This window comes from Leptinotarsa decemlineata, unplaced genomic scaffold (genome assembly GCF_025532065.1).
Source record: "Leptinotarsa decemlineata unplaced genomic scaffold, Ldec_3_MD MMD2_tig00026328_RagTag_RagTag, whole genome shotgun sequence".
Taxonomy (NCBI): domain Eukaryota; kingdom Metazoa; phylum Arthropoda; class Insecta; order Coleoptera; family Chrysomelidae; genus Leptinotarsa; species Leptinotarsa decemlineata.
Window position 1 is genome coordinate 5942406 of NW_027412688.1, and position 15196 is coordinate 5957601.

The 15196-nt window shown below is 34.6% G+C and overlaps 1 protein-coding gene across 2 annotated transcripts in view; it reads right to left on the reverse strand.

The window, feature by feature from the left end:
* Positions 1-1360: 1360 nt before the first annotated feature.
* Positions 1361-15196, reverse strand: part of Picot (putative inorganic phosphate cotransporter protein picot) — a 92872-nt gene continuing 79036 nt past the window's right edge. For both annotated transcript variants that reach the window (XM_023163481.2, XM_023163474.2), the window contains exons 2-9: positions 14006-14193; positions 11985-12236; positions 11741-11828; positions 7540-7760; positions 6813-6962; positions 4714-4846; positions 4392-4633; positions 1361-1910 (exon numbers count right to left, since the gene is read on the reverse strand). In XM_023163481.2, coding sequence (XP_023019249.1) covers positions 1734-1910; positions 4392-4633; positions 4714-4846; positions 6813-6962; positions 7540-7760; positions 11741-11828; positions 11985-12236; positions 14006-14193 — 1451 coding nt within the window. In that variant the 3' untranslated portion in view covers positions 1361-1733. The remainder of the gene's footprint in view (positions 1911-4391; positions 4634-4713; positions 4847-6812; positions 6963-7539; positions 7761-11740; positions 11829-11984; positions 12237-14005; positions 14194-15196) is intronic.

Here is a 15196-nt window from a genome sequence, read left to right on the forward strand (position 1 = left end):
TATGAACAACTCAAATTTTGTCCAGGCAAACATTCAGAAAGGAATTTGTACAAATAGGTACAGTGACCAAGGTTGCTGGAATGGTGTCGTGAAAAAAAATGTGGGGAATCGCGAGACTATGAGGTTGCAGTGTTTTCCTAAGACTTGAAAGAAACCGAGAATTCAGACGACCCCCCAAGTAGTTAGAAAACAATCTTAACCTTCGCGCGAAACTGTAGTCGTTCAACTAGTAGTGAAAGCTCCATCTCATGAACAAAGCCCTGGATAGAAAAGAAACATCCCATATATCAAAACTCAACAGATCTGATTTTTGTTATCCATTAGATGAAACGGTTATTTCAAAGGGACTCTGCCATTTTGTATTTGATAGAAACATCTGTGAATACTTGATAAATGTTTCGAGAGTTAGGCCGGTTCTACATTGGACGCAGAGTCGATTTGGCCACTAGACCGATTATGCCAGACCAATTCAGACTCGCCGCTCCCACATTGCAGCTAGTTTTCAGCCAGTACTGTGTCAACTCTCATGTTATTGGTCAGGAATTTATCATGAAACTCGCTTAAAAAAAAATTGCTTCATGAGTTCAATGAAGACCACCGTCAAAGTGAATTTCACACAACCTGCCTACCTATACGTAGTCACCCTGATAAATTCAAAAATTATCATGGAATGACCGTCGAAACGTTTGATTACATTCTGTCTCACATAGAAGTAGACCTATTTCAATAAATATTCCTTTGTCTACCATTATGGCACAATTAAACACAAAAACCAAGTTCAATATGAAGATGATGTTGAAACGCAACCTGACCAAAGCTCCCAAGCAACTTGGAGAAAGAACAAACTTATTTGAATGTTGTCAGAACAGTTCAGATCCGACTTTTCTTCTCAAAACAAGCACTGGCTCCATTGTAGGAGGGAAGACAGTGCATAATGTTTTCGTTTTCTTAAGAACCGACCAGACCGTGACTTTTGTCACTGTTCATAATTGTCATGACACTCTTTGCTATTTGCAAACTTTTCAGAGCTTCCAAAAATTTAGTGACAGTTTTTCTTATTTATTCTATGGTCATCCTCGAAGTGTTGAGCTACACTAGATTTTTCTGGCTCTTGAAATTGGAAAAAAAATTACAAAGAATATATATGTCAGACTAAGCGAGCCATTAACACTCGTTTCAAAGAAGACGCAGCACATATCCGATTTTGAATACCGGAAAAATCTAGTGTTGAATATAAATAGAGACCAGTTTCAAAATTAGGAACGCCAACTGAATTGGTGAAACGCGCATCGGAAAGAGTATTACAGTTCAGGTGTTTAGGAAAGGTGCTTATTTTTGAACCAATAAATCAATAGAGAAATCTTTTCATATAAATTTATTCACTTGATAAAATCTTCACAAAATAAATAAGGGATAACAATTTTTGAGTTTCTCTTTTTACCGTTAACCTGTAAGGCACTCTGAGAAATCAACTAAACAGTACTATGTACATAGTTATAAAAAGTTCACTAATCTTATACAACACAACTCCAAGGCCAGAGCTCCTATCAGAAAAATTGAGATACAAATACTTTAATCACAAGGAAATACTTTTGAACGCAGGTTTCTAATACTGCAAACCTAATTAACATTCGGTTTGTATTCTTGGAGCTGAGAGGTTTTGAAAACTTAAGTTAGCAATACTTTCAACTAAAGCTAGAAATAATACATCACAACCATTATTATCCTCGAAATCAGGCTCGTGTGGTGATCATTTGGGGCTCATCGTTTTCCTTTTTTTCTGCTGGATCTTCAGCTGGTTGGTCCCAAGATTGTCTCTCGCCTGATCCGAATATTACGTAAAATGAACAGCAGCCTGCATAAACGCAGGATGCAGTTATGAAAACGATCCTCCATTTAGCGATGCTTGGCTGAAAAATTTATAAAAATTCATTAAAAAAAAACAGTGTTGTCATTTATATTTGTGTGGGTATAGTCGTAATGCTTCTTGAAAAATCCATTAAATTTTTCATTTCCACCTTCGTTTATATGCATTTTGGAGTTTTAAATGTAGAAAATTTTACAATATTTAAATTTTATCAGTAAATACCGTCATAGAACAAATAGTATTTTAGATTTACATATGGTCTAATAGGTGTAATTCCTTTAGATTTTTTGACCTCAAATGCAATCTCCCATCAAAACAACTTTTTCTGTAACTCTAGATCAACGGTCAGGAACAGGCGAAAGATTGAACGTCGGACCGCCAAATATTGTAATGTGTTATATACCAAGTATAAATTGATACGTAGGTAAGGTGTACTATATGTTTATTAATTGAAATGATATTTTAAAACTGAAGAGTTAAAAGAAAATATAAAATTATAATGTAAATTGATATGTGACAAAGCGTGTCTGCTTTTCGTCGCAAGCTTAATATCTTTGAAAAATATATTGCAAGACAAGAATTTACTCACTGAATAGAACTGGCCGATACTTGATGAAAATCCATATTAAAACTAATCAATACAGTTTATTGTAGGATTTTCACTATAAAAAGTTTTACAAAAACCGCCACACGTGTTTCGCTATACAATAGCTTTCTCAAGCGTTAATAAACGCTTAACGCTTTATAGTGAAAACCATAAAGTGAACTGTATTGAAGAGTTTTAAGAATTTACTCATTTTCTGACGATTCTTGAATATAAAAAACTCTGGAGAAAACATTGCAGTGTTTGTAAAATTTTTGGCCGATTTTAGAAACGAATTTGCTACAAGATTCCAAGACATTGCAGAGATGGTTCAGAGATGAATTGTATATGAATGAAACAGAAACAGAAATTTGTGTATTTTCAAACTATAGCACTGATGCCATTTCTATATCAGAAAGTATAAAGTTTTTGGGAGTTCATCTTGACTCGTCTCTTGCCTGGACCACCCACTTCAGTAATCTTTGCAACTAGCAAAATCTGTTTATGCCATTAGGCGAATAGCTACTACGGCTGGTCAGAAAGCAGCTCTAATGACATACTACGCCTTGTTCCACTCAGCAATGAGTCACGGGTTGCTGTGCTGGGGTAATACAAGCTACAAGCTGAATATAATGACCACTGTAAGCCTTTGTTTGAGAATACAGGAATCATGACTCTATTCTCACAAATTATCTTTGACAATGTTCTGCATGTCAAAGAAAATTATCACACACTCACAACACACTCGGATATTCACTCCTACAAAATACGCAATGGAAATAATATTGTGCCCCTCTTAAGAAGATTGGATAAAAGCAAATCAATTGGCATCACTTGCTTCAATTTACTTCCTGAAAAAATTAAACATCTGCCACTCAGACTTTTCAGAAATACAGTGAAAAAACTTCTCACTAAAATGAGTGAGTTTAATGTTACTCTTAAGGATTCACTTGGAGATACCTAGTGCATCTTTTCCACTTTTTATTCCTGTTTCTTTATACGTTAAGAATTTTTAAAATGCATTTTATACTCTGCAATTAATTTTATTGTTACATTTACAGCTTTTTTATGTAACTGTGCAATATAATAGGTGATTTGTCCAAAATATTTGTATATTGCAAGAAACACTCTGGTTGACTCGACATACGTATGTGAAACATCTTTCTCAAAGATGAATTTTTTGAAAAACAAAAATCGTTCGAGATTAACGGACGCCCACGAAGACACACTTCTAATTTGCCGTTCCTCTCGAGAACCAAACTATTAAAAACTGGCTCAAGATTGTAGGAGTAGTTTCTCACATTAATTTTAGACCTTGTTTTATAATTCAGAATTTGATTTGAAACTGAAATAATACATAGGTAGCACCTGATTTTTATCAGTTGTTTTTTTTCTGCACCTCATTAAATTTTTTCGAAAGTATCCTGACCCCACCTAAAACTACCTGCCGACCCCTGCTCTAGATGAAGTGTCTCTGAATTGCTCTAGATGAATTTAAACTATTTTATCACTTTACAAAGAATATTTACAATTTTCTTTTATTTGTCAAGATATTACTAATACAGTTGTGACTGTTTAAACAAAATCTCACAATAAAGTGTTTTTTGAATGAGCATAATCTCAGCAATGAATACTTACAAAAAATGTATAACGGCAGCAATTTCACGTTATTCAATTCAATATAGCCTTCCATTTTGCTGAATGCAATACTAAATAAACAAAGAATATTTTTCAAAGATTTTAAAAAGTTTGTTACCAAATAGAAAACATTTTTGTAAAGATTACTTATGCAATATGGATTGTTTGAATACTACTGCAAATATACCCTGTAAAGCAAATTTCTTTGATCATCAGTGAAATTACATGCCGAACTTTGGTCCATCAAAATACCAAAATTAGAATTAATGTATCAGATCGAAAATTTAATTTGGCGTTACTTACTGTTCCCACGACAACATGTCCGGCGTAAATGGGGGCGAGTAACCCAGCCAGATTTGCCATACAATTCGTGAATGACATAAGGATACCAGCATACTGCGGAGATATGTCCAAATGGTTTACTTTGAATCCAGAATAGATACCACCGTTCAAACCAACGCCAACAGTGAGGACTGCTACAGTCAACCATTTGTCACATCCGGTGTAAGCTACTGCTAACAGAGCTACAGCTGGACCATACTGACCTGAGAGAACAAATCGTGTTAATAAACCATACCTGTTGCGATTTTGAATTTGGATATCAAGTCCTACATGCAATACTCACCAATTCCATTTATGATCTTTCTCACAAGAGTGTGAGTGAAGAAGGGCTTTGTTAACATGAAGTCAGCAACATGACTGATGAAGATGGAAAACAACCACATCGCCAAATATGGAAGAGAAGATAAAATTCCGTTCTGAAAAAGGCATTTGGATGAGTTTCACGAAAAGTATGTACAACTTATGTAGGCCCGATCAAAACAATTATATAATTGAAATTGATTGTCACTGATGCAAGGAAATCTATCCAAATTTCTCTTGGATATATTTCATTACGAGACTTGCTATTATTGAAGAATTTAGTTAAATCCCTCAATGTAGGAAAACTGCAAGATAAATTCTGACTGTATTCATCTCTAAATACATTTATGTAGACTGCACAGATTTCTGTAATTTAAAAAAAATCTAGTTACTGAAAACTGGAGCTAGCTTATAAGTGAAAAACTAAATCAGAAATTACAGTAAAAACGACTCTATCTTCAGGGAACTATGTAAAATGACAACTATAATTGACAAATTACCAATCTTAAATCTTGTTTATTTTAGTAATCAAGAATAAATTAGTGACCATTTGCCACACCGCGAGGTGTGTGCCCTAAGCAGATGCAATGAGCCAAGAATGACAATCTTCTATTTGTCTGGCCAGAATTTTTGTTTCACAGCAGCAAGTCAGCATGCCATGATATTCGAGACTAGTGAGGTCATCATTCCATCAAGTACAGTCACAACAAACAGTTTAGCAGAGTGGTATAGATAGTGTCTGCGAAGATCAAATAGAAGATCTAGTTATTTAATTTGTTTTTTATTCCCTTTTTGAACCATATATATCCTTACCCGGAGCTGAAAATTCAATAATGAACATCGTCTCACTCTGATGGTCAAGAAGGACTACATCCGACTTCATAGCTTGTATCAGTCAATGAGGAATGAATAGTTCAGCTAAATTCGGCACAACAGACTCAATATCTGCTCATCCGTGCAGAATATGATGAACCTGGTGCAGATGAACTCCCTGTTTCTGACTTCAGTCCACACAACCTGAGGAAATCAAAAGACAGATGCTTTGATAAGCCAAGGTCTTCAAAGTCATTAAAGGAGACTCTATGCATCGACTTATCCTTATCTTGCCGCAGGAGTGAAGTGATCTCTGTGGTTTTTATGTAGGCCTTTTGCGGAACGGGCTACAACTTGTTGAGCCAAAGCAGCAGGTATAATCTTGACATTCTTGAGTAGTGAAGGCTTCATTCCACCAAGTACTCTAACAAGCAGAACGATTTGATTATTGTTAAAAGTACTTTTTACGTTTCTTATTGACCCATACCAAAAATGTTGGTACCTCTGTACAGGGTCTATATATGGAGTATATGGAGTTGGTGATTAGTGTGTATCATCAACACACTAATCAACTTTTTTGTTTTATGTGATTCCTGAGTGCCCTGGAAACAAGTATAGAGTAAATCTGTTCCTATCCACCAGTTTCACCAGTTCTTCAAGGTAACCTGGCTGTCTTTAACAGTATGTATCTGCTCGTTTCGTTGACGACTCAAATTAATATTTCTTGTAAATTACAAGACTGCATGCAGATGGAAGACGTATGTGTACCTGACAAAAATGATGCACCTCTATTTATTAAATAATATGAAAAAAAAGATTACTGACTGACGAGTAACAGAAAACTTGAAGAACACTAAAAAGCAAGTGTGTTGATTTCTCTGGTTATTCATTATGAAACTAAATATTTCCAGAATTCTGTATTCTAATAAGTATATCATCGACTTTTGAGATGTTTGGAGACTAAAAACGATTTTTTAAATGTTTTTTATTCGAATTATTTGCATATTTATTTCAGCTATACATTAAAATCAGAATTAATATCAGAATTTTTCCAGTTGTTATTGGGGTAAAAATTGTCTATTGAATCTGTGCGACCAACTTGAAGTGAAATAAATATATTACAAATGTTGATTGTTGGATGTACATATAGTATGTAGATTTGGTTTTGAATAAGATACATATTTTCCAATGTTGTCAGTGGAAAATATTACATACAAAACCTTGTCAAAATCTATTTCGAAAACGAAACATATGATTTTTTAAACTTACGTCTTTAATACTGAAATGATGAATTTGCTTCATGTAGGTAGGAAGTTCCGTCATGAGAGTTTCATAACCATAATTGTGACCCATATGGGCCAGGAGGATGGCATAGAAAGGCATGGATTTTGCGATAGACATCCAAGGAACTGCCGGAATCTATACAAAAATAAATATATCATATCATATATGGCAAATTCAATTGAAAAGATTGAGAAAATAACAGATTATGAAATATCCATCAACAATTTTAGAAAAAACATATGTAAAGAAACAAAATTTCTATGCATTTTTATTGTCTTTTATTGTTAAAAATGTTAGAGACCTGATTGGTACACATTTATAGGCCAGTACAACTATTAGAGAAAGTCTAAGGTCAGCTAAGACCCCTAGTAAGTCTTTAGCAATACTTGTGTCATATCGGATTCCATGAACACTGGATAACACTCAAAATAACTGTCCAAGAATATATAGAGAGGCAATAGAAATTCAGATAAACAGGGATGATTTCAACAGAAAGAAAGAGGCAATGTTTGATCTTCCCCTTGAAGATCGAAACACGTGTAGAGGTGTTAAAATAACGGTTTTGTGTTGGAAACAAATTTCAGTATTATTCACCTTATCATAGTAAAAGTTGCAAAAAGGAGAAAATAAATTACTATCTATCTGACACATACTTTTTTCTCAAAAAATAAATTCAGAGACATGCATCTGTAATCTAGCAATAAATACCTACCGGCAAACCAATTTTACTTCCCAATTGTTTCTGAATGTACAGACGTTCTTCTGTGTTGATTTTTGTATCACTTTGCGGATCTTCGTGGATGAAAATGAGGAAGAATATACACCATATTGTGCCTACTGTGCCAAAAACGTAAAATATAGACGGCCAACCAAACCTACATTCTGAGAGGAGACCACTCAAAGGCATTGATATCACAGTTCCGAATTGTGCTCCTAGAAAAAGAAAATATACATATTCTTTGCTAGGATACTCTGAATTCCAATCTGAATTAGTTGAGACTTTGAATCAAAATTGTTTGTTAAATAAAAATAACAAATGACTCACTGAACTAAGCATACATTAAACAATCTTTAAAAAATTAGAGCTACTTTCTAATTTTATATTTAGATTCAGTTTTTTCAATTTCTTTGTGCTCATAACCTTTAAGGATCTGAAACATCATACAATATTGACATCTTTGGTGATTCAACCAATAACATCGCTCTTTTTTTTAAAAAGAATCCCTTGGACACAACTTACAGAACGAATAATAATTTAAGCAGATCAATTGAGTATACAATCCTCACAATGTGAGAGATCCCTCACACATTGGTAACACTGGTGGATGTTTTTTCCCAGCTTGGGGTTTTATTCATGAGATGGAGCTGTTACCAGTCATTAATATTTCTCTTAGACAAAGGTTTTGTACATGCAGTCAAGCCTTGTTGAAATTAATCGCGTCCCAGGCACTTTGCTGTTTAGGTCGGATCTGTCCTACACTGATGAGAGATAATATCTCGAAACCGATTTGTAGGTGATCTACTTGATTCATTTGAGCGTGGTCCTGCTGCTGAATGAATGGACAGCATTTATAAGATTTTCCTTTGTGAGGTATCTTGCATACATATTTATCGGATATAATTCAATGTCCATCTTGGTATTAGCAAGGCAAGTAGTTGTTTTCCGGTATGCATTTACCAGAACCAACTGTTGGGACGTTGGAGAGATAAATTTTTGGAGATTTATTTCGAAATATTTATTTTCTTATACGTGTATATCTACTAGGTACAGTCTCCAGACTTGCTTTGATTTCAATTAAAAATAACAAAGACTTTATAAAATTATCACGTCAAAATATATGAGTATATAGAGGGCAATTTCAAATTCGTTCATTTATTTTCATTTTGATAATGGCTATTTATCACAATCTTAAATATTTCTTCCCGATCCTCATGTTTTTACAGACAGTAGAAGTTATGAACAAATTTTCTTACGAACCTATAGAAAAACTCAAGTCAATGTGTGGTGTCAACTGAGAATAGAGCACGACGTACTGAATGTACATGGGAGAATCAACTCAAAAATGATGAAATTTGTAGCTATAAACTTCTCAAAACCAATGTCAGGTTGCAATTTTTTATTTTTTAATTTTAGTATGAAATAATTGATGTATTTGTATATTCATATGATTTGTGTGTTGTACTTCTCAACTAAACAAATTGGATTTATATCTTTATACGATACACATTGAAACAAGTGAACAAAGAAAGGTTGTTGAAAAAACTTCTGTTAATAACAAATATTTTAATTTTTGGAAATATGGTAGCAAAATAACTGAATAATATCGTAATAAATTTATTTCCAGTAATCGTACTACATGAAACTATAAAAAAAGACTGAGATTTGATAAAACAAGCTCATAAATACATTGTTATCAACAGAAAATGTAGATTTCAGATATAAATGATAAATGTATTTCATTTCATCCATATTGACGTTATATTGGATGGATATTTACTTTCCCAATATTCCATCAACAGGAGGAAAATTTTACATTGCAGTGGTAGATTTATCGACACTTTTAGGAAACTCAATGACAATTCCCAATCATTTTAAGGTTAGAGTAAACAAAAACATTATTTAGCATTTTTCAACCACAACGTTTTTGTTTCTCAGCAACTGTAAAAATATATGAAATGACTAAGACAATAATAAAATATGATGAAGACAACATATATGATGAAGTCATACAACTTCAAATATCAACTGTGATTAATGAAAATTAAAGTTTATCGCAGACGAAAATTACACCAAGAAAACAGTAAAATATTGTTATAGTATGCACTTGTATTCCCCTGAGTTATTAAATCAAATAGATTCTCACAGACTTACTCAAAGATCTCCAAGATTTTGAAACATCATGGACTCCTGAATTAGAATAGCTATTGATTTCTTACTGAACAATATATCTATTTCCTTTCAATATTAATCAATAATTTTTCTGTTTTCTATAGGTTGGTAAACAATCAGAGTTAAAACATGTTTGTTGGTTGTTGGTAAAGTTTGACAAAAGCAAAACAGTAAAAACCAAAACTACCAAAACAGCGAAAAAAATACTGGAAAATGATCGCCATCTATGAAATAGATACAGAACTCAAACCTTACTATGAGCTTCACCATGCTGAATGAAAAATCGACCTTCCTTTTTTTTTAGGTGCATGGGTATAGAATAGTTCCTTGTTTCGGCTCCATAAACTTATCTCACACACTTATCTCACTCAAGAGGTGAGAATGTATTTTTGGAAACCAGATACGACATCTACCAGACATATTGAAACTAAGCCAGATGGAAAAACAAAAATAAAGCCCTGTTATCTGTTGTCATATATTGTGGTTTCTTGTGCTTGCCTTGAGTGAAATTAACACCTGAAATCATTTTACTCTCACAAATTCACAATTGAATGATTCAAAACATAAAAAACACCAAAACAAGAAACATAACCTATGTTTAACATTCAGTTATTCCTGTTAGCTGTTTGAATAGTACCATCATCAGGCATCGGAATAAATTCTTCCATATTGCTTGATTAAGCTCATTTGACAATACCTTCACTGCATAGCAACCTGATAAATGTATTCAATAATAACTTCATGAGAAGATTTTCACAGATTTGTGAAAACCTTTCAATAAAATGTTGAATATAACGATAGAAATCAAGGTGCTAAATAAAGATTTTCAATACAAACCAGTTCACTAAATGCATTTCACTGTATACTAGCAATTTTGTATTCTATCCTGTGAATTTAAAAATTCATGCAGCTGCAGTTTCGTAAGAAGGTATCATCTTTCCCTCCAACCGATTTCCTGGAGTCTTTGAAGTCCACTAAATACTTGTTAGGACAACAAGAGGATTGTTCCGAATTCTTGGGGTTCTTGTTGAATACTCTTCGTAAGCAAAACAATAGCAAAATCAATACTCCCAGCCGCTCTGGACTGAATGATTCCGTACAACCCATCTCGTCTTGTGTTTGTAAATCTTTTGTTGGAAAAATCCTCACTTGTTTACTTTGTGGTAAATGTTCAAGAAGTACTGAAAACTTATGTGAATTTCTGGAACTTCATCTAGCTTTTCCTAATACGACTAATTACCAGTCCGTGCAAAGCTTATTGTTAAATCATCTGAAAATGGAATTTTTAACAGGTGATGATCGACTGTATTCTCAAACATGCGCCAAACTAACTGACTGTTATAAGGAAACAAGTATAGCTGAGGCACCAGTCAATCTAATAATAACACTGATGATTTTCAAACAAGACTCAACCTCTAACGGAAGCAAGAAACTCTTTGGAAGGTTCGAAATAGATGAACATTTCAACCTAGCAGACCACTGTTATAATATTCATGCAGTCATTGTTCACTGTGGTTCTGGCGTTGAATGTGGTCATTATTACGCCTTGGTCAAAGAAGAAACGGACTGGTTTAAGTTTGACGATAGTCGTGTCACGAAGTGTTCTGGCGATGCATTGAATTTATTGGAGCCTCTGGAGACACCCTACATTTTGTTTTATGAGAGAGAGGACATTGTTGGATCAAGATCTTCAGATGATGTGGTGCTGCAGGTTTTTCCGGGTTTTCCTGCAGCTGAAAAAGCAAATGCGCCACTGGAATCAATGAAGTCGCCCCGGAGCGCCAATTAATTTTTATTGTTGTATTTATTTTATTTTTATCGTTGTCTTAAAATTGTGTATGTTGTAAATAAGGTATATATATTTAAAAAGTATTTTTGAACAATAGGTTTGAAAAATGCTATTGATAATCTTCCATGGGAAAATCATCGATTGTACCACTGCAATGTCTACATACCCATACAACAAAATCAAATTATACTATACTGGTTGACTAGTATCTCGGGATTTGCAGAAATATAGTACCTGCATAAACGAAAGCTCCCATTCGACTTCTCTCATTAGGGGGGATCCATTTTGCCAGAAGTGAGTGTGTGCATGGGACTATAGGACCCTGACCAGAAAGGTACAATTGAAAATCGGTACCGGTACCAAAGTGAGAAGTCTAAAATATTTTTGTCCCATATCTTTGTCCCCATTCTTTAGCAACTAATCCAACCGGACAAGAATATTTTTTCTCACTCTGTACTCGTCAGAATTGTCCACTTACCTCTCCGAGACCTTGTATAAACCTAACAGTAATAAGCCACCAAATTCCCATATTGGCGGCAACTGGTACTAGCAAACCGAATACTGAGTTGATCAACATTCCGATTCCCAAGAAGTAGATGTTTCCGTACCGTTTGGCTAGAATACCGAATGGTATTTGAGTAGCTACGTATCCGTAGAAGAATGAACTTAGAATATATCCTTGTACATCGGTCTTCCAAACAAATTCGCCATTCAGTTCTTCATGATGAATCTAAAAAAAAATCAAACTAAGCCTTTGTATTTCAAATAAAATCTGAAGAAACATATATTAGCTGGACTGAAAAGTTCGTATTCTAACACACAGATGGTGCAACTAGTATTAAATCTTCACAGCTGTTGGACTACTAGTTTGTGGGATAGAACATTTTGAGTGAAGCAACTTTTGTTAGTTTGAAGAAAATGGATAAAAACTATGACCTAAAAATAAAGTTGATCAAGATAGCTGAGGCTTTAAAGATATTAAAGAAACGTGTTGGACATATCGTGCATTAATATTTGGGTATGGGAAAGGTCTGTTCAAAGTGGGTGCCGCGCGAGCAAAAAACAACGAATTGATGAGTCTGAGCAATTCTTGAAGATATTCCATCATAAAAAAACTCGAATTCATGCGTCAATATATGACAATGGATGAAACATGGCTCCATCATTTCACACCAGAACCAAACGACCGTCATCTGAGTGGACTGTACGTGGTGAACCGACTCCAAAGCATGCAAAGATGCAACAGTCGGCCGGTAAGTTTTTGGTACCGCTATTTTCGGATACGCATAATATAATATTCATCGACTATCTTGAAAAGAAAAAACCGTCAACAGCGACTGTTACATAGCTATATTGGAGCGTTTGCAAGACGAAATCGCAAAAAATGGCCCCATTTGATGAAACAGAAAATGCTGTAACATCAAGATAACACATTGTGTCACAAATCAAGAAAAACGATGGAAAATTTGCATGAATTGGCCTTCGAATTGCTTCTGTATCTACCGTATTCTTCAGATCTCGTCCCCAGCGACTTTTCCAGTTCTCAAACCTCAAAAGAATACTCGTTTAAAAGAAATTTAGGGCCGATGAAGAAGTAATCGTCAAAACTGAGGCCTCTGTATCTGTAGAATAGGGAGGGTGACATGCCTGCATAAAGGTGTATCCACTAGCCCCATATTATGGAGGTGTTTCCTTAGTTGACTGTGGCTAGTCAGAACTCCTACTGTTAAGCGTAGATTTTTCCTGGTCATCACCAGATATTTCTTCAGCGCCAGCTTCCCAGGATCGCCCACGGTGATCTTGGCAAGTTTGCATCCTTTGATTTCATCCCATCTCTTTAGGGATTGAGCATGGGTGTAACGTTTGGCTAGTTCCGCACTTATCTAAGTCATCAGGCCGTAGGTGCCACTAGGTCCTAAAATCCTTACTCCAGCCGCTTCCGTGGCTAAAGAGTCGGCAAAGCGATTACCTTTACTCCTGTGGTGTCCTTTAATCCACCTCAGGATAATGTTTTATCTACCGAAACTTTGGCTAAATCTTGTCTAGTGCTAGCCCTGAGGTAACACTTTGTCGGTTCAAGGGAAATTAATTTTTATATATCTGAAATTTGTTTTATATAAACGTATATTGTAAAATAATAGCTAAGGCAAAATTTTAAAATGAATTTAGGTTGGTATACCAGTATGGGTGGTACGCCTGGATGGTTTACCTGTATGGGATACCTATATAGCATAAATAGGGTTAGCTTCGCATTAGTTTCTAGTTTTAATCTTCCTCTTTGAAGATGATCACTTGGTGATCGAAACACGTGTCGAGGTGTTAAAAATTACGATTTGGTGTTGGGAAAAAACTCCAGTAATATTTATCCATTACAAATAAAAAAAAGCCTTCCACTGTCTCTCACTAGGTGAATCATTGCCTTTTTATGTTTGAATCACGCCTCGTACCCGAAAATAATCTATGCTCAACAAGTTTTGTAGAAAAAAAATCAAAACTCACCGTCTGATTCACACTTTCAACATTACATTCATCGTCGACCGATACTGCATGGTCGTGATTATCATTTTCTATTGCCGTATGGTTAACCATAGCGACTATAGCTACAGACATGTTCGTTCTCATGATGTAAGCATTTGCCATGCCGAGGAATAGCATGAACGTTACGAAGTGCCTTGTCCCAAACCATCCTGAAACAAAAAGAATGAGTTTCATTAAAAGTCACATATACATCTGTAATGTTGGTCAAAGGCGTAGGACATTTTCCAGTAGATTGAAAGAACATATCAGTGTTTCGAATAAGCACACCAGTTCAATAACTTGTCACCCAACTTTTGACCAAAGATCATAATTCAACCACGATTATGGAAGAGTATTTTCAGATGAGATAAGTAATAAACTTGATCCTTTAGGATATAGACAAATGAAAAATGTCAAGCGGCGAAATAGCTATATACCCTAATTAAACTATACGGCCAGAATAAGATGACTAACAGCGCAAATTTGAAGGAGTCTCCATTTCTACATACAAACGTCATTTCTAAGATGAAACCGGAGCCTCCGAAGACAAAGAATTCATGATCTGTCGATTCAATTGACTTTATTTTCTCAGGCTGGTCCTTCATTTATTCACCATAATTACAAGGATGATCTCAATAATTACAAAATAATACAAAAGAATACATAACCTCACCTTTTATGATAAAATATAATGATCTGCCTTATCAAAAGCTTTTCGGATATCTGTATAGTGTCGAGTTGAGACGTTTTCTCTAGTATCTTCTATGTTTTATGAAAGAAAGTTAATAGATTGGACCCTATACTACTACTTCTGCTTCGTAGAAAACAGTTTTGCTCAGGATTGATATACTTTTCAACAAAATGATATAATCTGTTGTATACAATGTGGACAAATAATTCAGCTGGGGCACACATGGTAGATATGATTCATCAACATTCTTCCGTATATTACGTTTTGTAGGGAGTCTGTGAAAGATATTTGTTTCAATGCTATAACGAATGTAAAAAGTTACTTTCATGTAGGTAATTCATTGTTCATGTGAAAGTAGTTCTTTCGAAAGGAGTTTTTCCTCCAGTTTCATGAAGACTTTTTTGTAGCTATTTTCTATTTTTTTTTCTTTAGCAGTTTGCAACATTTTTTTTTAATGATAGAGAAGTATTTGTGGTGCAGCC